This window comes from Lepidochelys olivacea (assembly GCF_965140295.1).
Source record: "Lepidochelys olivacea isolate rLepOli2 genome assembly, chromosome: 28".
NCBI lineage: Eukaryota > Metazoa > Chordata > Testudines > Cheloniidae > Lepidochelys > Lepidochelys olivacea.
In genome coordinates this window covers 5,568,470-5,595,888 of record NC_140438.1, presented here as the reverse complement: position 1 = coordinate 5,595,888, position 27,419 = coordinate 5,568,470, and the positions used below count along the sequence as shown (strand labels likewise).

The following is a 27,419-nucleotide window of genomic DNA, read 5'->3' as shown; positions in this document are numbered from 1 at the left end:
GGCAGTGACCTCAGGGTTTAGGGTGAGGGCTTAGGGTGGGCCCTTCATCCCGCTCCAGCCATCCCCGTCCAGCCAGGTATCTTGTCCCCAATCCAGCCAGCCCCCATGCAGCCAGACACCTCACTCCACCACTCCCCTCCTCCCCCAGTCAGAACCCTATTGATTTTGGTGAGAATCAGAAAAATGGAAATGGATCTGCCCGGGGTGTGTGTGTGTGTGAAGGACCTGGCCGCAGGAGGACGGAGGGCTCGCCTGGGTGTACAGCTCAGCCTACCTGAGCAACAAAGCGTGTGCCCCTCTCTATGTTATGGCTGTGCTCAGACCTCACCGGCCAGCCTAGGCCAGTGCAGGGCACTTCACAGCTGCCAGTCCCTGCCCCCAAAATGCTCAGTCAAACCAAACAAGACAGACACAGGGTGGGGAAGGGGCAGAGCATACGAGCGGAGTGACCACAGCGATGGCCGAAACGGCGCATCAGTGCCATCATTTAACAATCGTGCTGGCTACCCGGACAGCAGAATGAACCCAAACCTGCTCCCTCCCCGGGCTGTGTGGGAGTGATAAATCCCCTGTGAGTGGGGCTTGGGTCTGTTCAGTCCGTGTCCTGACTGCGAGGGACAAGGGGCAGAGCATCTCTGCACACGGCACACACTAAACTGACTTTCTGTTCATAGGGAGAGTTCTGAATAGCTCCCCTGGAGGTCAATGAAACTTGGTGCAAAGTCTCAGTGAACTCCATTTTTCAAAGTCCCCGCAGTGAACAAAGGGACCTTACCTTTCTCTGCAAGGTGTGCCTCTGAAAGTCAATAAGACAGATGTATTACACAGTAGAAAATTTAACTTCAGTTATTGCAAACGCATCGGAATATTTTTTTTTCCAACTGGTAGGAAGTGGAATACACCCAAGAGTGCTCTGCGTAAGGGGACTGTTGGACCCTTACTAAAACGTAATGGGGGTTTTTGGTTGGCCCTCTCCCAGAACCCCCCCCCCCCGCAAAAAAAGGGGGAAAGTCCAATGAGAAATCGAGATCCTGAGACTAACAGTTCCCAGGGACAATGAGGAAGGGCCGGCGCAACAGGTCAGCCTGGGGAGGGACAGCTCAGTGGTTTGAGCATCGGCCTGCTAAACCAGGGTTGTGAGTTCCATCCTTGAGGGGGCCATTTAGGGATGTCGGGGATCGGTCCCGCTTTGAGCAGGGGGTTGGACTAGATGACCTCCTGAGGTCCCCTCCATCCCTGAGATTCTATGACAGGGCGGGCAGGCCAATGAAGGAGTCACCAGGACCGCGGGTCCCATCCTTCCTGTCAGCTGGAACTACCTGGGCTAGCGTGGGGCTGAGCTAAGGAGAGGGCAGGAGCCGAAGAATTGCTGGGGAGCAGAGATGTGCTGACCGGAGCCAGAGGGGCTGGAAAAGCAGCCCAGGGAGCTGCATTGGAGCTGGAGCAGTCCGGAGCCGGGTGCAGTGAGCAGCTGGGGAGAACGAAGGGGACCCTGGGCTGTGGGCCCAGCGCAGGAAGATGCCTCCAGCCAAGAGGCCTTGCAGGGCAGGGGTGATGCTGGGAAGAAGGCTGCCACCACCCAGGGGCATGTGTCGACCTGCAGCAAAGCCAGGGCCTGGGCAGGAGGCCTGGGATGTGTGAAGAACAGACTGTGAACTGCCCTTGCAACCCAGAGATGGCTGGCTGTGATGTCCCCGTGCCACAGAGCGGAGTGACAGGTTTTCCTTTAACCTTTCCCATTTTCCCTTTTTTTTTTTTTTATTAGTTGCTGTTTAATAAATTGTATTTGCTTTGAACGGTATGGAATTATCAAGTCAGTGGGTCGGAGAAGTGCCCAGGGCAGAGAGAGCCCCCCGGAGTGGGGACACCCTAGCTCCTGTTCTAAGTGACCACAGCAGGGTTGGGGGTCGAGCCCCCCAGGAATCCCGGGCCCAGCCTTGTTGGGGTTACGAGGACTCTGCCACACAGGAGAGTGGAAGGGGAGTCCTCCAGGGCAGGGAGGCCACTGGGTAAGGAAGTGGGAGCGAGGACTCAGATCCTTTTCATAGCCCACTTCACCAGGGTCGTGTATAAGGCAGGAAAGTTCCCCACAATAGGAGGACCATTCCCCCTGTCATAAATATAAAGGGAAGGGTAAACACCTTTAAAATCCCTCCTGGCCAGAGGAAAAATCCTCTCACCTGTAAAGGATTAAGGAGCTAAAGGTAACCTTGCTGGCACCTGACCAAAATGACCAATGAGGAGACAAGGTACTTTCAAAAGCTGGGAGGAGGGAGAAAAACAAAGGGTCGGGGTCTTTCTGTGTGATGCTTTTGCCGGGAACAGAAAAAGGAATGGAGTCTTAGAATTTACTGAGTAATCTAGCTAGGTAGGCGTTAGATTATGATTTCTTTAAATGGCTGAGAAAATAGCTGTGCTGAATAGAATGAATATTCCTGTCTGTGTGTCTTTTTTGTAACTTAAGGTTTTGCCTAGAGGGATTCTGTATGTTTTGAATCTGATTACCCTGTAAGGTATTTACTATCCTGAGTTTACAGAGGTGATTCCTTTACTTTTTTTCATCAATTGAAATTCTTCTTTTAAGAACCTGAATGCTTTTTCATTGTTCTTAAGATCCAAGGGTCTGGGTCTGTGTTCACCTATGCAAATTGGTGAGGATTTTTATCAAACCTTCCCCGGGAAAGGGGGTGTTGGGCTTGGGGAGGATTTTTGGGGGGAAAGATGTTTCCAAGCGGGCTCTTTCCCTGTTATATATTTGTTAGACGCTTGATGGTGGCAGCAACAAAGTCCAAGGGCAAAAGGTAAAATAGTTTGTACCTTGGGGAAGTTTTAACCTAAGCCGGTAAAAATAAGCTTAGGGGGTTTTCATGCAGATCCCCACATCTGTACCCTAGAGTTCAGAATGGGGAAGGAACCTTGACACCCCCGCTTACATAAGCCTAGCTCTTCCCACTGCCAGCATGATACTGGGGACTCAATGACTAGTGCAGCTGAAATGCTGAGTAAAAATGGCTGTTTCCTTTCCCTTTTGGCTGAGTGAAGCAAGGCCCCACATTGAACTCGATGGCATTTCTGTCTGTGATAGAATAACTTTTGAAAAAAACATCCCATCAGATCCAGCATTTCAGGGCATGTTTTAGGAATCAATAGGCAGAATCCTCATGGTTTTGGTAAAAACTGGAAACCTGTAGAAGCCTGATTTCCACTAAAATCACTGTTTGTTTGATCCCCCAAGATACAGGATGAGGCAGTGACCTTAGGGTTTAAGGTGAGGGTGAGGTTAGAGTTAGGGTTAGCAGGCCCCTCATCCCCACTCCAGTCAGTCCCCCCCGCTGGACTTCTTGTCTCCTATTTAGCCAGCCTCTACCAGCTGGGTTCCTCACCTCTTGTATTCCAGCCAGGCCCCTCATCTCCCCACTCTGGTCCGAACCCTAGTGATTTATTTGGGTGAAAATCAGAAAAGCCTGATTTTGATGGAAATTAGTTTTTCCAGTTTTCTGCTTTTCTCCAAAATCAGTGGGATTCTGGCCAGAGTTGGGGGCAGAGGGAGCGGGACCCAGTTGAAGTGGGGGGGCCGAGGAGCCCAGCTGGATACTCCCCTGGGCCTATGTAAGCAATGAAGTCTGCAACCCTCTAGTTAAAGAATTGCCACATAATTGTGCTCCGTGGTTTAAACTCTTAGGGTGAGATTCTGTGCTTGGAACCTGCAGCCCAGGGGCATGTGAGGGCGAAGGTGACTTTAAGTCACCCCACCCACATCCTCCTGATCCTGGGTGCTCTGGATGCCAAAGCAGCCCCCAGTTTAACTCGAGGCTTCTCTGCAGGGGAAGATTACACCAGTGTAAGGTAAGGTGGGAATTTAAACCACTCTTGTTTTATGGGTACAATGCACCATGTAAGCGCTCTTACTGGGTATTTTTGTGGCTTAGCGTATGCCTTCAGTTCTGGCAGCCTTTCACTGTGTGCTGTGGCCCTCGCCCCGAATACCCCTCCTGTTCCCAGTCCCATCTCCCATACACCCGTACAATCGGGCTTTCGAGTGGGTTCTCTGCAGTGCCTCCCGCAGTTGGATCCAAGCCTTCTGGAGCCCTTTTACACGGCTCTGGTCCTTTTACTGCACATAAAGGATTGAAGTGGGGGTGAAAATCTCCCCCGCCATGTATTAATAAGTGTGCAGCCTTTCTGGGTATGAAGGTAGCATTCTGCAAGTGACCTGGGTGTAAGCAGTGCCCCAACCCAGGGAGATCTGCAAGCAGCGTTGTTTGCTGCTCACACTCATCACAGTGGGGTTGGGATGCTGACACTAATGAGTGACTTTTCTTATCTTAGTGCTGATCATTTTAGCAGAAGCATCCAGGTCATGTGCTTCTCTGTCCTAGCTGGATGCAAGGGCAGATACTGGGGTGGGGGACAGTGGGGCAATGGCAGATATTGGGGGAGCCAGTGAGGCAGCTACCTGAAATTAAAGGATGCATGCTAAATGCATGCTAAATGCATGCTAAAACGGGAAAGGGAGAGGAAATACATTCCCCCTTCCCTCCCCGCCCCAATACAAAATGCCTCCTGGATACCAAAACAAAGAAACACAGCCCATGGTCACTTAGGGTGAAATCCTGCCCCTTCCCTCTTTACATGGCCACAGAAGGGCCAGAATATGGGAGGGATCCTGCTAAACACTGGACAAGTCTCAGTTACCAGCAATGACCCTGGCCTGGCTGGTCTAGGGCTACTCAGGCCCTAGGCACAGGGTGCTGTTTCTATCATTTCCATGGGGTTTATTAGGACAATTGGCCCCTTCCCCTTAAGAACCTGTCTGTGTCAGCATGAGCAGCCCTAATCTCACCGCTTGGGCTCCTTCAAACACTAGTAGGTTATTTGTAATGTGTGTTTTGCACTTTCTCCAGATCACACGTGTAGCCCCCTCCCACCCCATCAGACTTGTCTCTGTGCAAATGCCTTCCCCCACAACCCCTACTGAAATGAGGGTTTGCTGATTTCCCACCCATCACTGCTTCCCATTGCTCTGCCATGTCCCCACTGCAGTCCACACAGCCCCATAGCCACAGCCCGAGCCATCATTTCCCATGGGCAGCCATGTCCCAGGGGTGAGTGCCCTATGAAGATCTTTACACTGAGCCACATTTTTGGGAACCAGTCACATATAACCTTTAACCCACGGCACTGGTCCCACACACCGACCTTTCTGTCTCTCCAGTTCAGATTCCAGGGTCTCTAGAGGGGGAAAAGGGGAAAGAGGTGAGATTTCACCCTGTTGTATTTGAGAATAAGCCTCATGTCAGTTAATGTAACGGAACCAGACACTGACCTTTCTCTCTCCCCAGTTCAGATTGCAGGGTCTCTAGGGGGAGAAAAGAGGGAGAGGTGAGATTTCATTCCATCACATTGATGAAGAAGTTCCTATTACTGTTTAATGCAGCTCTGCTGTAGTTATGAAATAGAGAAACAAGAACACATAGCCAGACACGTGGGTCATACAGATCTGTCTGTCTGTGGAGGTCCCTGAACTCAGCATCCCTGCTGCCCGAGACCGAACTGCAGTAGTGGATGACTCAACCTGTCCCCTATGCTATGCACTCTTTGGGCCATGGCAGCCATCCCTGCTTCTTGAGCCCCAGATCCACTTACATCAGATCTGGCTGTCATGGGAAGGGAGGAGAGAAGGTCTCTGTTTATCCAGTTCCCTTTCTGCTGCCCTCTGAGCCTATCTCCTGAAAGGCCCTAGCTCCTGACTTTGGAGATGGTGGACCTTTGAGGAGCACTGTCTGGGATTCTCTGCTTGGTGTCCCCCTCTGCATCCCTGATTTTGAACCTCTGACTCTCCTTAGGTTTCAGAGGAGCAGCCGTGTTAGTCTGTATTCGCAAAAAGAAAAGGAGTACTTTTGGCACCTTAGAGACGAACCAATTTATTTGAGCATGAGCTTTCGTGAGCTACAGCTCACTTCATCGGATGCATGCCGTGGAAACTGCAGCAGACTTTATTTATACACAGAGAATATGAAAAAATACCTCCTCCCACCCCACTGTCCAGCTGGTAATAGCTTATCTAAAGTGATCATCAGGTGGGCCATTTCCAGCACAAATCCAGGTTTTCTCACCCTCCGCCCCCCACACAAATTCACTCTCCTGCTGGTGATAGCCCATCCAAAGTGACAACTCTTTACACAGTGTGCATGATAATAAAGTTGGGCCATTTCCTGCACAAATCCAGGTTCTCTCACCCCCTCGCCCCCCTCCCAAAAACCACACACACAAACTCACTCTCCTGCTGGTAATAGCTCATCCAAAGTGACCATTCTCCCTACAATGTGCATAATTAAGGTGGGCCATTTCCAGCACAAATCCAGGTTTTCTCACATCCCCCCCACCCCCATACACACCAGCAGGAGAGTGAGTTTGTGTGTGTATGGGGGTGGGGGGGATGTGAGAAAACCTGGATTTGTGCTGGAAATGGCCCACCTGATGATCACTTTAGATAAGCTATTACCAGCAGGACAGTGGGGTGGGAGGAGGTATCTTTTCATATTCTCTGTGTGTATATAAAGTCTGCTGCAGTTTCCACGGCATGCATCCGATGAAGGGAGCTGTAGCTCACGAAAGCTCATGCTCAAATAAATTGGTTCGTCTCTAAGGTGCCACAAGGCCTCCTTTTCTTTATGGAAATGAGACTAATATGTATGTATACGTGAAGAGAACAAAAAGATAAAAATTGTACAACAAAGGGAGGTTAAAGCTGTACTGTCCGGTGCTGGAGGAGACTGACGAGACCATCCTAATGAGCAATTACTTATAAGTAACTGATAACCACGTGGTGAGTGTTTTGCCTTACTAAGCAGATGGGTCGAACAAATCTTTATTAAGTGACTCTCACTCCAACAGAGACAAGCAGGGTGATGAGTGCAAAGCTCCCTGCAGAGCCTGCTCCACTCAAGAGGGCCTCTGGGCTTGTCTACACGAGGAAAGTACACTGGGTTGACTTAAATTGGTTTGAGCACTACTGTAGTGACCCCTGTGTGACTCTCCCATCTCCCTGTGGAAGTAGCTGATTGCATTTAGCTCCAAGTAGGCGAGGAATTGACCTGAACTGAGCTCAGACATGCTCAGCAAAATATGAGTGTAATGCGGGCTAGCTCATTGAGCGGTTCCTATAAGGGAGAAGGAGCCGACTCAGACCCACCCTAGGTGGTCGGTTGGCAGCTAATTAGCTAACAAGCCTAATAAAGGATTACTAGGGTTCAGCTGAAGGGATCCTAGAGACAGAAAGATGCTACCAGAAGAGCTCCCAGGAGAGCTGGTTGGGAGAAGCTCGCCAGAGCAAGGGGCTTGGAAGGTGGGCTCCTGGAGAGAGGGGTTCCCCTCAGGGAGAATTAAGAGCTCCTAGTAGTGGCTGAAGCAGGACTGAAGGCTGGAGAGCTGCTCCCGGCTGGGGAAAGTGCCTATAGAGAAGGAAGCTACAGAGTCTGAACTGAACCCAGCTCTGCGAAGGAGGGCTGAGGGCTCCTGACTTGAGGAGTTAGAGTGAGAGCCAGTGGCTGGAGCCCAGAGAAGGAAGAGATTTTATTTTCTGGTTTATTTGGACTCGTATCAAGTAGACCCCAGCAGGGCACTTTTGTGTCCCACCTTTTGGGGTGTGTGGAGTAACTTAAGGAGTGCTCAAGAGGGGAAACTGAGGGAGGGTGCTTGCCAGGCCACCCTGAGCCAGCTGAGGGGGCGGGGGGGACGACAAGGGTACCATCTTATGATGAGTCTGTAAAACTGGTGGCCATTTAACAGAACTGCTGCCTATTCCCCATGCAGACAGAGCCTCGCTCTCTCCAGTCTGTCTGTGTGGGACCCTCACAGCAGGATCTGACCCAATGGTGACCCACAGGTGAGCACCAGGAGCAACTGACCACTGGGAGAGCAATCCAGCGGGGCACAGACAATCCAGGCAGTTTTTGGAGGGGATTGGGGACAATTTCCTGGTGCAAGTGCTGGAGGAACCAACCAGGGGCCGTTCTCCTCTTGACCTGCTGCTCACAAACCGGGAAGAATGGGTAGGGGAAGTAGAAGTGGGTGGCAACCTGGGCAGGAGTGACCATGAGATGGTCAAGTTCAGGATCCTCACAAAAGGAAGAAAGGAGCGCAGCAGAATACGGACCCTGGACTTCAGAAAAGCAGACTAACTTGAAGGGGAAAGGAGTCCAGGAGAGCTGGCTGTATTTCAAGGAATCCCTGTTGAAGTTACAAGGACAAACCATCCCGATGAGTCGAAAGAATAGTAAATATGGCAGGCGACCAGCTTGGCTTAATAGTGAAATCCTAGCGGATCTTAAACATAAAAAAGAAGCTTACAAGAAGTGGAAGGTTGGACATATGACCAGGGAAGAGTATAAAAATATTGCTCGGGCATGTAGGAATGTTATCAGGAGGGCCAAATCGCACCTGGAGCTGCAGCTAGCCAGAGATGTCAAGAGTAACAAGAAGGGTTTCTTCAGGTATGTTGGCAACAAGAAGAAAGCCAAGGAATGTGTGGGCCCCTTACTGAATGAGGGAGGCAACCTAGTGACAGAGGATGTGGAAAAAGCTAATGTACTCAATGCTTTTTTTGCCTCTGTTTTCACTAACAAGGTCAGCTCCCAGACTGCTGCGCTGGGCATCACAAAATGGGGAAGAGATGGCCAGCCCTCTGTGGAGATAGAGGTGGTTAGGGACTATTTAGAAAAGCTGGACGTGCACAAGTCCATGGGGCCGGACGAGTTGCATCCGAGAGTGCTGAAGGAATTGGCGGCTGTGATTGCAGAGCCACTGGCCATTATCTTTGAAAACTCGTGGCGAACCGGGGAAGTCCCGGATGACTGGAAAAAGGCTAATGTAGTGCCAATCTTTAAAAAAGGGAAGAAGGAAGATCCTGGGAACTACAGGCCAGTCAGCCTCACCTCAGTCCCTGGAAAAATTATGGAGCAGGTCCTCAAAGAATCAATCCTGAAGCACTTGCATGAGAGGAAAGTGATCAGGAACAGCCAGCATGGATTCACCAAGGGAAGGTCATGCCTGACTAATCTAATCGCCTTTTATGATGAGATTACTGGTTCTGTGGATGAAGGGAAAGCAGTGGATGTATTGTTTCTTGACTTTAGCAAAGCTTTTGACACGGTCTCCCATAGTATTCTTGTCAGCAAGTTAAGGAAGTATGGGCTGGATGCACTATAAGGTGGGTAGAAAGCTGGCTAGATTGTCGGGCTCAACGGGTAGTGATCAATGGCTCCATGTCTAGTTGGCAGCCGGTATCAAGTGGAGTGCCCCAAGGGTCGGTCCTGGGGCCGGTTTTATTCAATATCTTCATAAATGATCTGGAGGATGGTGTGGATTGCACTCTCAGCAAATTTGCGGATGATACTAAACTGGGAGGAGTGGTAGATACGCTGGAGGGGAGGGATAGGATACAGAAGGACCTAGACCAATTGGAAGATTGGGCCAAAAGGAATCTGATGAGGTTCAATAAGGATAAGTGCAGGGTCCTGCACTTAGGACGGAAGAACCCAATGCACAGCTACAGACTAGGGACCGAATGGCTAGGCAGCAGTTCTGCGGAAAAGGACCTAGGGGTGACAGTGGACGAGAAGCTGGATATGAGTCAGCAGTGTGCCCTTGTTGCCAAGAAGGCCAATGGCATTTTGGGATGTATAAGTAGGGGCATAGCGAGCAGATCGAGGGACGTGATCGTTCCCCTCTATTCGACATTGGTGAGGCCTCATCTGGAGTACTGTGTCCAGTTTTGGGCCCCACACTTCAAGAAGGATGTGGATAAATTGGAGAGAGTCCAGCGAAGGGCAACAAAAATGATTAGGGGACTGGAACACATGAGTTATGAGGAGAGGCTGAGGGAGCTGGGATTGTTTAGCCTGCAGAAGAGAAGAATGAGGGGGGATTTGATAGCTGCTTTCAACTACCTGAAAGGGGGTTCCAAAGAGGATGGCTCTAGACTGTTCTCAGTGGTAGCAGATGACAGAACGAGGAGTAATGGTCTCAAGTTGCAGTGGGGGAGGTTTAGATTGGATATTAGGAAAAACTTTTTCACTAAGAGGGTGGTGAAACACTGGAATGCGTTACCTAGGGAGGTGGTAGAATCTCCTTCCTTAGAGGTTTTTAAGGTCAGGCTTGACAAAGCCCTGGCTGGGATTATTTAACTGGGAATTGGTCCTGCTTTGAGCAGGGGGTTGGACTAGATGACCTTCTGGGGTCCCTTCCAACCCTGATATTCTATGATTCTATGATTCTATGACTTTGACTCCCTCAGGGAACGGATGGGCAGGATCCCCTGGGAGAATTTAGTTGGGGTTGGTCCTGCTTTAAGCAGGGGGTTGGACTAGACACCTCCTGAGGGCCCTTCCCACCCTGATAGTCTATGATTCTAAGTGGGCAGACGGTGTTGGGGCTCCTGGCCCCGTATCCAGCCACCCCAGCTCCCAGGCGGCTCCTGCTTCCCCACAGCCTCCAGCTTCACCTGAGCCTGCTTTCTCCTGACGTCAGGCTGCTCCCTGGGCCTGTCTGGCTGGGTCTGACAAAGTATCACAGTGACCCTGCTGACTCGATGCTGAACGGGGAGTGACCGCCTCCCCACAGCCCGGCACGAAGCCAGCAGGGTCACTACGATACTCTGTCAGACCCAGCCAGACAGACCCAGGGAGCAGCTGGTTCAATACTGGGACTCTCCCCCCCTCCGCCCCCCGCGCAAAGCATTTGCTGCTTTCCTCCTGGGCCTCGTCTGCACTCAGACTGGGAGCCCTTTGGGGCCAGCAGCCCTTTGTTCTGTCTCTGGCAGCTCGGGGGTCCCTGGGATCGGAGCATGGGAGTCGAGTGGCACCGACCGGCTGGGGGTGAAGGGGTGGAAGGAAAGGCTTAATCCCAGCATGGTGGCACTCTGCTGCCCGGCCCTGGCTGGTCTCTGCCCTCGGGGTGCAGCCCAGGGCGTGGGTCTCGGAGCAAATCCCTGCCCTCTTGCCCGTCTGTTTGTCCCAGGCACAGAGAATCCAGGGGCCGAGGGGAGGAGCAGCCCCAGCAGCTCCGCATGGGCCCTGGCACGGGCTGAGCCTGCAGGGGAGGCTGGGGGCTGGGCTGGGTCAGAGGCTGGGAGCTCTGGCAGCAAGTTGGGCACCAGATTGAATGGTCCCTGCTGGAGACCCTGAGCTGGAGCAGCCAGCAAGTCTCCCAGGGCCTGAGGCCACGCCTGGGGGGACACTGCTGTCTTCTTCCCCCCCGGCACGCCCTACATCTGCTGTTAAGCATCAAGCGACCTCCACCTTCCTTCCTCCACTGCTCTCGGTTGGCTTCCCAGCACCGACTGCCCCTCCCATTACTCCTGCACTAACCGGTCCTTGCACATTCGCACCATGTGTCCAATCACAGCACACGAGACCAGCTTATGTGACAGTCCCCTGACACTGTGCGACTCAGCTCCCCAAGCCCTCTCCCTGTCACTGCCCCTCTACATTCACTCCAGCCCAGTGTCCTTCTGGTTATTGCAATAGTGAACAGATTCTCTTGTGGTTAAAGCACTGATCTACGAGCCAGCAGATGTAGGTCCAGTTTGCAGCTCTGTCACAAACTCTCCCTGTGACCTTGGATAAGTCACTGAATCTTTCCGTGTTTCAGTTTCCCACCTGTGAAATGGGAGGAATTGTCCGTCCTCTCCCTCACCCTGTGTCCGCCTGGTCTATTTAGATTGGTAGCTCTTTGGGGAAGGGATGGTTCCAAAGAGGATGGATCTAGACTGTTCTCAGTGGTGGCAGATGACAGGATAAGGAGTAATGGTCTCAAGTTGCAGGGGGGGAGATTTAGGTTGGATATTAGGAAAAACTTTTTCACTAGGAGGGTGGTGAAACACTGGAATGGGTTACCTAGGGAGGTGGTAGAATCTCCTTCCTTAGAAGTTTTTAAGGTCAGGCTTGACAAAGCCCTGGCTGGGATGATTTAATTGGGGATTGGTCCTGCTTTGAGCAAGGGGTTGGACTAGATACCTCCTGAAGTCCCTTCCAACCCTGATCTTCTGTGATTCTATGGTCTTCTCTTATGTGTCTTTACAGCTTCCAGCACTGGGGCCCTTAGCCTAGCTGGAAACTCTAGGCCGAACTCTACTGCTAATAAGTGTATTAGGACCAGATTCTGCCACACTTACTCGAGGCGTGAGACTGCTCAGTGTCCCATTGCTCAAGGATAGCAGAATCTGGCTTTTAATGTTGTATGAAATTCAGGTCATTTTATGCTGCTCTCAGATTTCCCAGGTGCAGCAGCTGTTCACGTTGCAGTCTGCATCTGCAGTGTAGAGCCGTCATGGGGGAGTTTGAGCCTGGACAGCCAAGGAGGGGGTAGTCAGGGCTTGTGGTCCACTGGACAAGATGAGATGCATCTCCTCTTCTCCTTGGAGCTAACTTTTGGCTTTTCCCCATGTAGACAAGCCCTTAACGTAGCTAGTGTGGAATAGCTACTCAGCACTAGCTGTCTGTTTGGACACTCTCATTGCATACTAAGAATGCTCTTCTTTGGTTTAGGTTAATCCACTTTGGAAGAACAGAAGTTTGGAATAAGAGTGTCCACAAGGGGCATTAGTACACAGTAGCTGTTGTGTATTAAATCCACACCCTAGCTATTTCACACAAACGTCCCTGCGAATTCTCCATGTCAAGGAGCCCTAAATTTGGTGGGAGGAGGTTTGATTCCCTCGTTCCCCACCGCAGCAACCTTTTTAGAGCCACCAGCTGCCCTTTCCCTCTTCATCCAGTATCTGCCATCACATTCAGCAGGGTTGGATAAGTTCGTTAGCTGGATGTTCTGCCAGAAATGGTTCACAGTGAAATAAACAATTCATTAACTAGGTGCTACAAAATAGAAACAGAGAGCAGTTAAAGAATTGTCACTGACACTCCTCCCGCCCTGGAGGGTTACAGGGAGGGAATACCCCTGGGGAAACAGGGCTGAGCATCACTTAGTATCAGCTTTAGTTACCTGTGAATCTTTGGGTTTTGTCACGTGCTGAAAGAAACAGAAATGGGAATTTACACCAAATACACAAACTCAACAAGAGAAAAATTGCTAAAAAATTAAGCTACAAAAACTAAAACCAGAGCTTACTTTGTTCTGCCGGAGGGGTCAATGGGAACGAAAAGGGAGAAAAAGGAATAAAAGCACAAATAAACCATTAGTAGAGATTATCAACGATAAAACTACCCCATTCTAAACCCAAATTACATTGGCTTCAGTGTGAATTTTGCCCGAGTAAGGACAGCAGGATTGGACCCCTAATTATTAATCAGGGCTTCTGCTTTATTGTACCCAATCTTGCATAACCTGTATCCTAGAAATCAATGGGACTGCACCTGTAAGGATCACTCATGTGAGTCAGGGTGGCAGAATTGGGCCTTTAGTGAAAAAGGGCCCGGTTCCCTCCCCTGCTCTGGTCACTTCACGCAGGGAACTGGGCCCTAACAGGACATCCGAGTATTCCTCTGGCATAGGGGCATGTCAGGAATCATAGGGTTTGGGCAGAGGGGCAGAACTGGATCACACAGCCAATATTCAGGGACCACAGACAGCTGGAGTAAATTAGAACAGGGGCTGCAGTGATTGATGCTGGGTCATCTTGAGAATTCAGGGGCCATAACCAACTCCCTAACTGGCCCCCTCCCCCAATACAATACTCCAAGCAGATCTTGGCATATGAGAGATTCTGGCTTCCAGTTCAAAGACCTCTTCTTTTGTCAGGTTTCAGAGTAGCAGCCGTGTTAGTCTGCATCCGTAAAAAGAAAAGGAGGACTTGTGGCACCTTAGAGACTAAACTAATAAATTTGGAGGGTTGAGTCTTTTGTGTCAGAGATAATTATCGTTAAGAGCGGCCAGACTGGGTCAGACCTAAGGTGCATCTAGCCCACTATCCTGTCTTCCGACAGTGACCAGTGCCAGGCGCCCCAGAGGGAATGAACAGAACAGGGAATCATCAAGTGATCCATCCCCTGTCAGCAGGCCCAGCATCTGGAAGTCAAAGGCCCAGAGTATGGGGTTGCATCCCTGACCATCTTTGCTTACAGCCACTGATGGACGTAAGCTCATGAATTTATCTAGTTCTTTTTTTAAAACCAGTTATAGTTTTGGCCTTCACAACATCCCCTGGCAGTGAGTTCCAGAGGCACTGTGTGAAGAAATACTTCCTTTGGTTTGTTTTAAACCTGCTGCCTGTTAATTTTATTGGGTGAACCCATTTGAATACCATTTATAGGTCTCTCTCATATCTCCCCACTTAGTTATCTGTTTTCCAAGATGAACAGTCCTGGTCTTTTTAATCTCCCCTTGTACGGAAGCTGTTCCGTACCCTTATTCCATTTTTGTTGCCCTTCTCTGTACCTTTTCGAAATGGGGTGACCAGAGCTATCTATAGTTGGGATGATATTTTCCAATTTGCATCACTTTGCATTTATCAACACTGAATTTCATCTGCCATTTTGTTGCCCGGTCACACAGTTTTGTGAGATCCCTTTTTAACACGGTCTGCTTTGTACTTAACTATCTTGAGTACTTTTGCATCCTCTGCAAACGTTGCCACCTCACTATTTACCTCTGCTTACTATTACAAGAGCTCTCTGAAGACAGAAAGTGAAGTTTGTTTGCGATTTTTCAAGGGTTAATGTGAAAAATAAAACTTAATATTCATATTTCAGTGCCACAAATTTTCCATTTATTATTTCTAGCTAATATCTGTATATTTGTATGTTATCAGTCCTAGGCCTGGATTTCCCCTTGTATTGTGTGTCACTGTAACAAGTAACACACATTAGTTTACTTTATACTAAGCGTCTTTGCATACAGCATTTTCAGTGATCACTTTCCAAGATTGAGCTTTATGGAACCTAGTAAAAACACACTTACCTGCCATTGCCTCATATTCCGCTGGAAAGTAAGACAATGTGAATTAATCCTGAGTCACAAAAGTTAATGTGCAATAGTCAAGATACAAGTAATATCCCCCCGCACTGGCAGGGGTGAAAGTAACTTAAAGGACTTACCGGTACTCCGGAGTCCTGCGCAGGGGGGCGTGGCTTCAACCAGAAGAGGCGTGGCCTCAACTGGAAGAGGCGGGGCCTTTAAATACCCAGGCCCTTTCAATCACCCCCAGAGCTACCAGCTGCAGAGGCAGCTGGGAGCCTTGGGGCTCAGGGGCGATTTAAAGGGCCCGGGGCTCTGGCCACTGTGGGGAGCCCTGGGTCCTTTAAAGTGCCAACCTGGGGAAGCTGGTCCGGTCCGGCACGGCGTACTGGACCATACCGGCTTACTTTCACCTCTGCTCACTGGTATTATTACTGTCGTTGAGAGATTTTTTTCCTTAAGATGCTAAGCAGAGCACAGCACTTGTGGGGAAAGTCACCCAACTTCTCTTGTCCCAGCTGTTACATGTAATATTTTACACACACCAGATACCGCACAGAGAAAGCTGGACCAGAGGTCAGGGCTTCCTGGCTCCATGAGACAGCTCTATGTCCCCCTCCTCCTCCCCGTGACAGGTGGGCAAGGGGTTACAGATCGGCCCCCATCACTGGCCACTAGGGATTTCTCACGTCATCCTTTGAAGCGGCTGGTAGTGCAAGTCAGAGACAGAATCCCAGGCTAGGTGGGCCCTGGTCTGATTTGCGCTGGCCACGTCTATATCCCTAAGAGCACAGGTTTTTAGGGCTTAGTTCAGCAAAGAAATTAAGCAGATTCTTAAGTACTTTGCTTGATTGGGACATTTAGTGAATATACATTTAAGGGACAGTTCATCACAGATAACTATCCCCAAATAAAAGCTGCTAGCTTGAAGTTAAGGGTTTTTTGAAAACTACCTATAAATTGTTATATATAGCAAATAAAGTTTTAACAAGTAAAAAGGTGTTTTTTCAAACAGGAATTTGCCAGGCATCCAGATTTCTTAGATAGCTTTTAAAATCTCAGCCTCGTTGTCTGAATGGCTGGAAATTCATAACTCCATTCCCAGCACCAGCCTTCTCCCAGCCACTGTCAGTAAAATTTTCAAAACCGCCGAAGTGACTTAGGCAGCCAAGTTCTGCTGAAAATCATTGGGACTTTGGAAGCATTTACACTCTGGACATATTGAGTAAGGGGCAAAGATGGAGAACATCCTTGCACACAGAACAAACCAATCTAAATTTCGGTTCATAGTGAGATCCCTTAATAGCTGCCCGGAAGATCCAAGAAATTCATTGCAAAGTTTGAGATTTTTCCCTCTCCTCCCCATCCCTCCCCCTTAAAGTGTAATGAAGAAATGTTACCTTTGTCTGAAAGTTGCTTTTCTAAAAATAAATAACGAGAGACATTAAGTGATGGCAAACTTACAGCCGTATTTTTTCCCCTACGGATCACTGTACACACAGGCTTCCTTCCTATCTGTTCCCCTAGTCTATATTATACTGAGGCCATAGGCCTGGATCCACAAGGGCTCTTAGGTGCTGTGAGGCTGAGCATCACAGAGCCTAACTTCTAGGTGTCCAGAAAAATCATAGGGAAAACAATGAGATCCACAAAGCCTGAGTTAGGGGCCTTGGCTTGTGACAGAGACATGCCCAAGCAGGCGTATTACAAGTGTCTGACAAGGGATAGCTCAGTGGTTTGAGCTTTGGCCTGCTAAAACCCAGGGTTGTGAGTTCAATCCTTGAGGGGGCCATTTAGGGAGCTGGGGCAAAAATTGGGGATTGGTCCTGCTTTGAGCAGGGGGTTGGACTAGACGACCTCCTGAGGTCCCTTCCCACCATCTACCTCATCTCAGATGAGATTCTCTGATCTTCTTGATAGTTCATCAAAGAGAGGGTCACATGTGGTCTCTGCCTAAAGCTAACACCTAGATGATTCTCACAGTTATTGTGAGATGTCTGTACAAGGGAAAAAATAGTTCTGTAACACGGAGAATATTGTGTTCACCAAAACTCCTGAAGGTGGAACAGCTCACCTGAGGCTGGGTGAGTCTCAGAACAACTAACATCCCAGGCCATCCCTATGTTTACAGTCTGGGGCCGATGCAGGCGTAAGCATTTACAAAGACAAATGGACCCCAAGAGAAGACTCTGACTAGGGGACCATCAGAGTTGAGCTGAAGTTAGGGAAACACCCTGATTATGAAAAGACTATAGTTTAGGACTGTATAAGAGGAGAAGAAAGTGCACAAGATCTTATCCATTATGGAAGAGGACTCTGCTAGCAGGAGTGTCTCATGAAGGGTGGATCTGGGCTTTATGGATTGGATAAGCACTGTTTGGAAGGACCACTGAGTGAGAAATACCTTTTTGGACAGGAAAGTATTTTCAGATGTACAGACCATAAGATTGCATTTTCTATTTTTCTTTTACCTGTAACCTTATGTTTGCAAATCCTTTTACTGGCTTTTATTTGAATCTTTATCTCAAGATCTGTAAAATAAACTTGTTTGGTTTTACTCTAAGTAACGAGTGTTGAAATGAGGTGAAGCCAGTTAACTGGGGTGCCCTGATTCCACAGAGGCGGTGGACTGGTGTGCATTACAGGTGTCCAGTTGACAAGGGACTGGGCAATTGAGTGTATCAAATTGGGGTGTGTAAATTGCTAGTCCGCAGAGAGAGAGAGAGTGGGGCTTGCAGAGCCCAGAGTTGGTATTGCCAGAACCTGGGGGAGAGTTTTCTCTGGTGTGCACAGACAAGGCTCACACTGTCAGCAGGTGGTCGTCATTGACCCCCGGCTTCCTATACAATGAATGGCAAGAGATGGCCCTTTAGAATGGCATCCACAAAAGCCAGCACACGAGGCAGGCAGCTGCCAAAGATAGCCAATGGGAGATGCCAATAACAGGGGTGTTTGCCTTTCTCAGGGGTTTGGTGCCTTGGGCTGGAGAGAGAGGCCCATCACTGCTAGTGACCCAAAGCTGGGAACCCCTTTCCCGCAGTCAGGTGGCTTAGGTTACTGAGTCGTTCCATGGAAGATGGTATGGCTCATGCCGATAGGCTTGTCTATACTTCCAGCTAAATCGGCACTGCTGTGATCAATATATCAATGATCGATGTAGCGGGTCTGGTGATTGAGTGGTGGCAGGGAAGTCAGTGGGGACAGTATCTCCCGTCGACATAGCCCGGGGTAGACACCGCTGTAAGTTGACTTAAGTTACGTCAACTTCCGTTACAATAACTTACGTAACGGAAGTAGCGTAACTTAGGTCGAATTACCGCTGGTCAGTACGGAAGCTGTTACTCCACACAAAATGGTCAGGGGGAAGGAGGATTATAGTGATTCCCATTTAATATTGAATTAAGTTTAACAACTTCAGCAAAAGGGATAGAGGGAGCCCCATGTCAGAATAGCCCATTGCCTAGTGGTTAAGGCACTCATCCGAGAGGTGGCAGATCCCTGTCCAAATCCTTTCTCATCTGGCAGAGGGGTGACTTGACCCAAAGTCTCCCACAACCGTGGTGGGTACCCTAACTGTTGGGTTAAAGGTTATAAGGGAGGTCCTCTTCTGCTCCCACCACTACCATATCAGGCCCCATAGGTGAGAGAGACACTCCTCCACCCATCTTCCCCTGGTTCGTCGATCATGCTGTGGCTCAGGTGGGAGATAGGTGCTCAGATGCCTAGCCTGAGACAGCAGCATGCAGGCCCAGAGACAGAAACTTAGACAACAAACTGGAGAACTTTTATAGCTTCAGTTTATGCCCTGGGTGAGTTTAGATGCCTACACGATTAGGCGTCAGCCAAGTGGGGTTTTGTGGATCACAGACACTGACCTTTCTGTTTCTCCAGTTCAGATAGCAGTTTCTCTAGGGGGAGAAAAGGGGGAGATGTGAGATTTCACCCTGCCGTGTTAATGATGGTGACCACCCCCCCAATCCCAGCGAATGTAACTGGCCCAGACACTCACCTTTCTCACTCTCCATTTCAGTTAGCAGAATCCCTAGAGGGATAAAAGGGCAGAGGTGATATATAGGTTCTAGGGCCAGAAGGGACCATTGTGATCATCTAGTCTGACCTCCTATATAACATAGGCCGGATAACTGCCCCACAGTAATTCCTACGGCAGCTCTTACAGAAGAACATCCAGTCTTGACTTATAAACTGCCAATTATGGAGAATCCACCACAAACAACCCTTGGTAAATTGTTCGAGTACTTCGTTAATAAAGGTGAGATTTCGCCCTGCTCTGTTTGAGATGACCCGACTCTCAGGTAATGTAGTGGGTCCAGACACTTACCCTTCTGTTTCTTCATATCAGTTTGCAGGGTCTCTAGAGAAAAGGGAGAAAAAGAGGTGAGATTTCACCTTGTTGTGTTCACGGTGCAGTTCCCGCTATTCATGTAATTTATGCAAGCGAGGCAGACAGACAAACAGGACACACAGACAGATCTGTCTCGATGTTCCTTCACTCAGCATCCCTACTGCCTGGGCCCCACTGACTATCACTCCTAGGGATTGCTCTGCGTGTCTCCCCAAGGGGCCATCCTCACTGCCTGGGCCCCATCACACTCCTGTCAGATCTGGCTGTTGTGGGAGTGGGGTAGAGAAGGTCTCTGTTTATCCAGTTCCCTGTCTGCTCCCCTCTGTACCCATCCCCTGAATGGCCACCGCTCCCCGCACCTCCTGACTGTGGGGATGGGGGCAGGAAGTGAGCAATGGTAATGGGGCATTGATCTGGCTGGATAAGGGATAGGATCTGGTTGGCTCCATCCTAGGCCAGCTCCTGACCTTGTGGCTGGTGCCTGCCCCCTGGCCCTAGTGATACCTGGGAAACAGCCCCCCGTAGGGCTGGGGCAGGTGGTGGGTGCCCTAGATCAGAGAGGGAGTGGAGGTGCCTTTGTCTGGCTGGCTGCTCATGTCGTCTTGAGCCCATAAGGGACATGCAGCAGGAGCTTGGAGGCTGTCTTTCCGAGGTAGTGGCAGGCTTGTGTCATCTGGCCAATATGAAGAAACTTGACGCCTGACAATACTCAGCTGGGGAGTCCAATATGCCTGCCTACACAACCCCACTAAGGCTGTTACCCACCTTTCTGTGGTGCTAGGTTGTAGGACCCCTATAATCACCCTGGAAGAAAGCTAGTGTAGCTGAGATTACTAGAACATTGTGGTCTTTATTATTTGTCATGCGGTAGCATCCAGAGATGAGGCCCCATTGTGCTGGGCACGTCACAGACAAAGAGACAGAACATGCCGCAGAGAGCTTTCTCTTTCCCCCCACTTCTGAAATGTAATACAATGAAATTCCCAGGCTGAGTTCTGTCTGGATACTCCCTGCAGACTTGCACGTCTCCTCCGATGCCCATGCTGTTAACTGTAGGTCATCCAAGTCCATATGAAGATGGACTTCCTGCTTCAAGGTGCAGCGGAGATTTCTTGACTGTCTATCGAGTCCAAATTACCTTCTGAGCCCCTGGAGGACTAGGAGGAGGACTTCAGCTCTTTCTTTACCCTATTGCCATTGCCTCCAAGAGAATCTTTGCTCTCTGGTTATTCTCTCATTTTGGAAGGACCACAAACCTTCACGCTTCAGAGCCTCAGCATAACTGATGGCAGGTAGAGGGAAGCTTCCCTTGTGGCAAGTTATTCCATAACTGGCCACTGCAGGACTTCTTGCACCTTCCTTTTGAAGCAGCTGGTGCTTGCCACAGTCAGAGACAGGACACTGGACTGGATGGACCTGTGGTCTGATTCCATATGGTCATGCCATTGTTTTTTGTCCCGACACCACTGACAGAGCTAATGACATGAATTAAATACTCTGAGACTTTGGCCATGTGGAATCAGAGCTTCAGCATGCTGCTTGTACTTACCTTTCCACCCCTTTCGCTGATGCCGAGGAAGTGGGCTGTAGCTTATGCGCTAAAAAGTTTGTTAGTCTCTAAGGTGCCACAAGTCCTCCTGTTCTCTTTCCACAAGGGGCATACAGAGGTGTTCTGGGAATGATGCCTAATTTTGCATTGGACCCAGAGTGTGGTTCCATGTCATCAGAAAGAATTTCTGGAGGCACATTTTCAGAAATCCCACTCGGGATGACACTGATGCATGCACCAGCAATCCTCGCAGCTGGAGATAAATGGCTGTGGATGGCAACTGCCCAGTAATGGCTGATGCAAATCTTTCCCCTAGCACACTGCATTCTCCCTTCTTGTTACTTTACCTTTTGCTCTGTGTTGTGTCCAGATGCAATAGATGGCCAGGGCAATGAGAAGAGCCAGGATCACCCCCAGAGCCACCACCCAGGGAGAGACCCGCGGAAAAAAGAGATCTGCAAGAGATAAGATTGATTTAGGAACAAACGCATGTAGAATGAAGACAGGACATTGAGAAAATGGTGACACTGTGGCTGGTTAAAAGAATCTCACAGGGAAATACAACCTGAAATGTGACTCCTTTGAGTTTCATTATTAAGCCAATGAAATTCCAAGTGCTAATCTGGTTACTAAATATGGTTAATTAATGAGAATGGGGATATTAGTGGCAGGGAGGGGGCACGGCAGAGCTCCATTACACCCATCTGCCACTGGTGTAACTTAGAGCAGCCCCTAGGCTTCTCTAACGGATGTCAGGGCTGCAGTCAGTGTGGACTGGCTCTCGAGATCAGAATGCTGTAACCAGTTACTGATGCTCCAGACTCTCCGGTGCTCAGGGAAGCTCAACCACACAGGGATTTTAATAACAAACAAAGCCTGAGTCTCAGGGTGGGTTTACATTGCAGTGTAGACATACTCGGTGCGTTCCTTGCTCACTGGGGGCAGGGGTTTCCTACAGAATCTAGAATCACTAGGGGGTGATTCATACAATATTCCCCAACAGTGGCTATGCAAATTCCCCAGTCCTTGAAGCTTGACCTTCTGGGGAATAGGGGGAGGGACTGGTTTTACCTGTTTCCAGGAGGTTGGGGGACAAAGTGAGACTTTCGGAATAAAAGGCAGTTAAAACAGACTCAAGGGACAGGGCTTTCTTCCTGGGTGAGCAAATGGACAGGTGCTGGAGCCTGACTAGACCTGCCGGGGGAATCACAGTGCGGTGCAGAGGGGACTGCAAGTCCAAGCCCCCAGTCTGGAGGGAGAGAGATGCAGGTATCTGCCTAAAAGAGATGACAACTGGGAGCTGGAAAGCTTAACTGGGTGCCCTCAAGGAAGACCAGGAAGGGAGTCAAAGGTGACTCTGTGAAACTGATACACTGGGCATGCCATAGGGTAGCCAGGAAGGGCTGCAGCTGGTTTTCTAAAACGTTAAGATGGATTCAGATAACATTTTGTATTTACACATTATAGGCTTGATTGTTTATGCCTAGCAAATCTCCCAACGATTTCGTTGTACAATGAATGCAGGAGCAGGCTCATGAAAGGAACCAAAAAACAACCTATATGCCCAGGGGAGGTCCGGGTTATGCTGGCTGTGGACTTCTGCATTTCCTGACTTTTGTGCAATTCAATACAAGTTACAGTTTGATCCCTCAGTTCTAACTCTTTAAGGCAATGGGAGTTTTGCCAGAGTCTGAAGTCCAGTAGGGGATCCACAGTGCAGCCCTTACACTGTTGGGATATTTTCAGATGCAGTCTAAGCAGCAATGCTGAGATCCTGACCAGGGCCCTTTTCCACTGTTCAGGGAAAATGACTTTAGTGGCTAGCTTTTTTCAAAAATGCTCAACACCCAGCAACTCCCGTTGGGAACAAAGGAGAATTCCCCCTCCAGCCCCACGGAGAAGAAAGGAGATTGCTGGCTGCTGACTTTTTCTGGCCAATGGAGTTCAAGCCCACAAGGGGCTAAACACCCTCAGCTACTATTGAAGTCAAGGGTTTGTCTACACTAGAGTTTTTTACCTGGAGTAAACTGTCAGTTAACTCGAGGTAGCTTTTACATGTCAGTCTAGATTGTCCACAGACGTTCTACAGAACTATTTTTTAGTCACCAGATACATCCAAAGAGAGTTGAGGATGCTCAAGATGGATGAAGTGGGCTGTAGCTCACGAAAGCTCATGCTCAAATAAATTGGTTAGTCTCTAAGGTGCCACAAGTCCTCCTCTTCTTTTTACTAATAGGAGACACTCTAGTAAGTACTCCACACTAACATCTACAGTGTCTCAGTCTATCCATGTGCGGCATGGATGGGCACTGACCTGCTATGTAAATTGTTGCCTCTCTTTCCTGGTTGACACGCGGGTTCCTGACACAGCAGGACACTTTCTGGTTGGACTCTTCTGTTAGAACAATGGCAATCTCTGTTTGAAACAGGCCATTGGCCTCTTGGGATATTTTTTCAGAGGCTGATGGTAAGAGCTGCCCATGGAGATCTTTCCACTGAGCCTCGGGCTGTGGGTACCATCCGGATGATCGACACACAACCTTGATCCCTCCATCCTGATGTCCCTCTACAGAGATGTCCGGGCCAGAGCCCAAACCTGGAGGGGAATGCAGTGAACTGATGTTAATTCTACAATACCGTGTTATGAGCCAAATGTTTCATGACAGTATCTTCAAGAAATTTTCTATTAAACTAATAACTGAATGTGAGTCCATGAGTGTGATAGGCCAGTTAAGCAGTGAACCCTTACCGGAGTTGGGGACAGCCTGGGAGAACACCCCTTTGGGAATCAGGGGAGGACATGGATTCTTGTAAACTAGGAAAGTCTGGGACACCTGGAAGATGTAACCGCACTGACCAGGGTAAGGAGGAGATGATGTCTGGCAGGGGTGGCCAACCTGGGGCTCCGGAGCCCCGTGCGGCTCTTCAGAAGTTAACGCGCGGCTCCTTGTCTAGGCACCGACTCCAGGGCTGGAGCGACAGGGGCCAACTTTCCAATGTGCCGGGGGGTGGCTCACTGCTCAACCCCTGGCTCTGCCACAGGCCTTGCCCCCACTCCGCCCCTTCCCGCCCCCTACCCCTGAGCCTGCTGTGCCCTCGCTCCTCCTTCCTTCCCCCCAGAGCCTCCGGCACACCACGAAACAGCTGATCGGGAGGTGCGGGGAGGCGCTCATCAGCGGGGCTGCTGGTGGGTGGGAGGCACTGGGAGCGACGGGCGTGGGGGGAGCTGATGGGGGGCTGCTGACATATTACTGTGGCTCTTTGGCAAGGTACATTGGTAAATTCTGGCTCCTTCTCAGGCTCAAGTTGGCCACCCCAATGTATGGTATTGTTCTATCCACTCTCAAGGCTTGATCCAGAGCCCCTTGAAGACAGCGTAAAGCCTCACATTGACGCTCTGGGCTTTGGATTAGGCCTAGAAGAGCTCTGTAGTGTCAGGCTAGATTGGTTATAGAGACCATTTCTTTTTGTTTTAATATGATCGACGCTCTCCAGTCTCAATAAATCTTGCGTTAATGAGAGTGTTTGAGTCTCAGGGCTAGACGACTCACAAACTGGTACCAGCAAAACCCAACCAATTTCAACTCACATCTTTGGTTCTTTCAGTGCAAGTCAGCGTGTAACGCTCTTCTTTTGGATGAGGGGTGTCTAATTTTTATTTAATTTAAATCAGTTGTGAAATGGGACACTGTTAATCTGAAAAGACGCACACATAGACTTGCACTGAAATCACAAAGGTGTTAATTCACACACTTTGTATCTTGTTTAGGCTGAGTGCATCGCATGCATGAGGGGCTCCTTGCATACCTCCATACCCCCCACAAGTCACTGTCCCATCCCCCTCTATTTCAGGGACTCCCTGCAACTCCCCCCAATCCCCCACATACCAGGGGTTCTGTGTGCACACTCCCATTCCCACTTCCACCCACGCTGTCCCTTTACTGTCCTATTTCCATGTCCTCCACACTGGGTCCTCATCCTTCCCATCATGCCATGGTTTCTGGGTGTCTCTTCTCCCCCATAGATTGGAAGGGTAGGGTGGATGGTTGGTGCCCTCTCCCCCATCTGGAGCAGGTGTTGAGGAGGCAGGACAATGGGAAGGAGGAAGGAAGGAAGGAAGTCTCCACCTCTCTGCTCTCCCTCTGGCTGCCCCTGCTGGCTGAGTATCCACCCCACGGAGGGAGAACAATTATTTCTCTTCTATCACTGGAGGTGTCAACATGATAAACTCTGTTGGCAGGGTGAGCAGGGCAGTCATGCTTCAAGGTGTTAATGGGTGCCATCAACAGATAGCAGCTCCATATGCCCCCCATTTTTGTTTTCTGATTGTCCCCAAGATCAACAGAATTCTAGCCTTTGATGCCAAGAAAATTCCCTAAAATTTTGGAATTGATCAGAGGTGGCATTCAGAAGTTATTGTGTTACAGACAGACCGATGGACGGAGAAACCCTATGTTCTGGAGTGTAAAGCCTGCACAAGTTCAGCCAGTTTTAATTATGATAGAGATTAGAGGCCCAAACTGAGATCATGATGCCAGCGTGCTGGGCACTGCTCACAGACGAGAAACCGAGGCAGAGAGATTTCCCCAAGGCCACAAAACAGTTCAGTTGCAAAGCCAGGAACAGTGCCCAGGGCTCCTGACTCCCAGTCCATTTGGCCCCACTGTCTCTTATTCATTGCTATTTTATCATATGTGCAGATCCTTCATTTTCTCTAAGGACCATGGATAAACTGCTACATAACCCAGGGGACTGATAGTTTGAGCAGAAGTAAGAACCACCTAATGGACATGGATGAAAGCTGAACTCTTCCATAACCTTCACTTGCAAAGCAAAGTTTAGAAGCATTCGCAGAGTACAGAGCATTTCAGCAAGCCCTTCAATGTGTCTGAAGTAAAAACAGCTCTGAAACAAGTTACTAACCTTCCACCTGCAGGAGCACGGAGGCTTCGTGGAAAAAGGTAAGTGATTGAAATAAACAAGTGTACTGTCCCTCGTCAGAAGGTCGGATATCGTATATTCTCAGGGAAACACCTCCATTGGTGAGGTCATCTTTCAGCAGCTCTGTCCTTCCCTGATATTCCAACATCTGATTTCCGTACCAGTCCTGCCCATCATGGTACAGGTGTGCAACTGCAGAGTGCTGGGATCGGAACCATCTCACCTCCATGCTCTGAGCGTTCATCCTGGGGGAGAGGTGGCAGGGCAGGGCGGCCTCCCCACCGACAGCCGCGGTGATTGGATGATCAGGTCCAGTCACTGTGAACTGTGCTGTGAAATGTGTAAATTAAATCAAAGAGGGGTTGCGGGGTGCGTTAATTCAGCAGTAAGACACACAGTAAGAGAGAGTATCTTGTATTAGAATACGCATGCCATGTACCCATGCAGTGCCCTCCACATGTGGATGAGGACAGGGTTCGTATGTGAATGTCAAGCATTACTTGTATTGGCTCTGAATCTGGCTCCACGCTTCTCATGGACACCCCGGGGACAACGGCGTGGGGGGGCCCTGATTCTCTGATACTCCGGCACAGGGCACCGCCCCAGCTGCTGTAGGGAGGGCGGGAGGGCTTACAAAGCGTGCAGATATGCAAACAGATCGTCACTACGTAGGTGGTGACTCGAAAGGTAAAAACTTAGAGATGATGGAGAGGGAGGACAAGGGCAGGAGGCAGAGAACTGGTCCTTGTGGGGGGTCTCCGTGCACCCACCTGACACCAGCCTGTGAACCTGCAGAACGAGGCAGAGAGCGACGTAGCCAGGCAGAGCGGAGCTCGCTGTGGAGCCGGGGGAGAACGAGGGACTCTTCCCCGTCATCGTAGCTGGGTCTGGGGACCAGGAGACATAACAAACCGGACGGTGAGTGAGTGTGATGCTGCGACAGTGGGGCAGGGGGGAGGAGGTAACCCGCCTTACTGCTGCCTAACATACACCAAAAGGGAAGGGATTTCCTCCGCAGTCCTTAGAATCATAGAATCATAGAATCATAGAATATCAGGGTTGGAAGGGACCTCAGGAGGTCATCTAGTCCAACCCCCTGCTCGAAGCAGGACCAATTCCCAGTTAAATCATCCCAGCCAGGGCTTTGTCAAGCCTGACCTTAAAAACCTCTAAGGAAGGAGATTCTACCACCTCCCTAGGTAACGCATTCCAGTGTTTCACCACCCTCTTAGTGAAAAAGTTTTTCCTAATATCCAATCTAAACCTCCCCCACTGCAACTTGAGACCATTACTCCTCGTTCTGTCATCTGCTACCATTGAGAACAGTCTAGAGCCATCCTCTTTGGAACCCCCTTTCAGGTAGTTGAAAGCAGCTATCAAATCCCATCTCATTCTTCTCTTCTGCAGGCTAAACAATCCCAGCTCCCTCAGCCTCTCCTCATAACTCATGTGTTCCAGTCCCCTAATCATTTTTGTTGCCCTTCGCTGGACTCTCTCCAATTTATCCACATCCTTCTTGAAGTGTGGGGCCCAAAACTGGACACAGTACTCCAGATGAGGCCTCACCAATGTCGAATAGAGGGGAACGATCACGTCCCTCGATCTGCTCGCTATGCCCCTACTTATACATCCCAAAATGCCATTGGCCTTCTT

General features: G+C 49.6%; 1 protein-coding gene across 1 annotated transcript in view; it reads right to left on the bottom strand.

Moving 5' to 3' along the window:
- The window catches only part of LOC311514145 (butyrophilin subfamily 2 member A1-like), a 54,104-nt gene that overhangs the window by 9,766 nt on the left and 16,919 nt on the right, over positions 1-27,419 (bottom strand). The window contains exons 2-14 of the mRNA XM_084616566.1: positions 26,537-26,653; positions 25,749-26,096; positions 23,140-23,421; positions 21,173-21,280; positions 19,253-19,285; positions 18,923-18,955; positions 18,789-18,821; positions 16,314-16,334; positions 14,911-14,937; positions 13,003-13,029; positions 5,327-5,359; positions 5,200-5,232; positions 776-796 (exon numbers count right to left, since the gene is read on the bottom strand). Of these exons, the coding sequence (XP_084472692.1) occupies positions 776-796; positions 5,200-5,232; positions 5,327-5,359; positions 13,003-13,029; positions 14,911-14,937; positions 16,314-16,334; positions 18,789-18,821; positions 18,923-18,955; positions 19,253-19,285; positions 21,173-21,280; positions 23,140-23,421; positions 25,749-26,096; positions 26,537-26,642 (1,105 nt within the window). The 5' untranslated portion in view covers positions 26,643-26,653. The remainder of the gene's footprint in view (positions 1-775; positions 797-5,199; positions 5,233-5,326; positions 5,360-13,002; positions 13,030-14,910; positions 14,938-16,313; positions 16,335-18,788; positions 18,822-18,922; positions 18,956-19,252; positions 19,286-21,172; positions 21,281-23,139; positions 23,422-25,748; positions 26,097-26,536; positions 26,654-27,419) is intronic.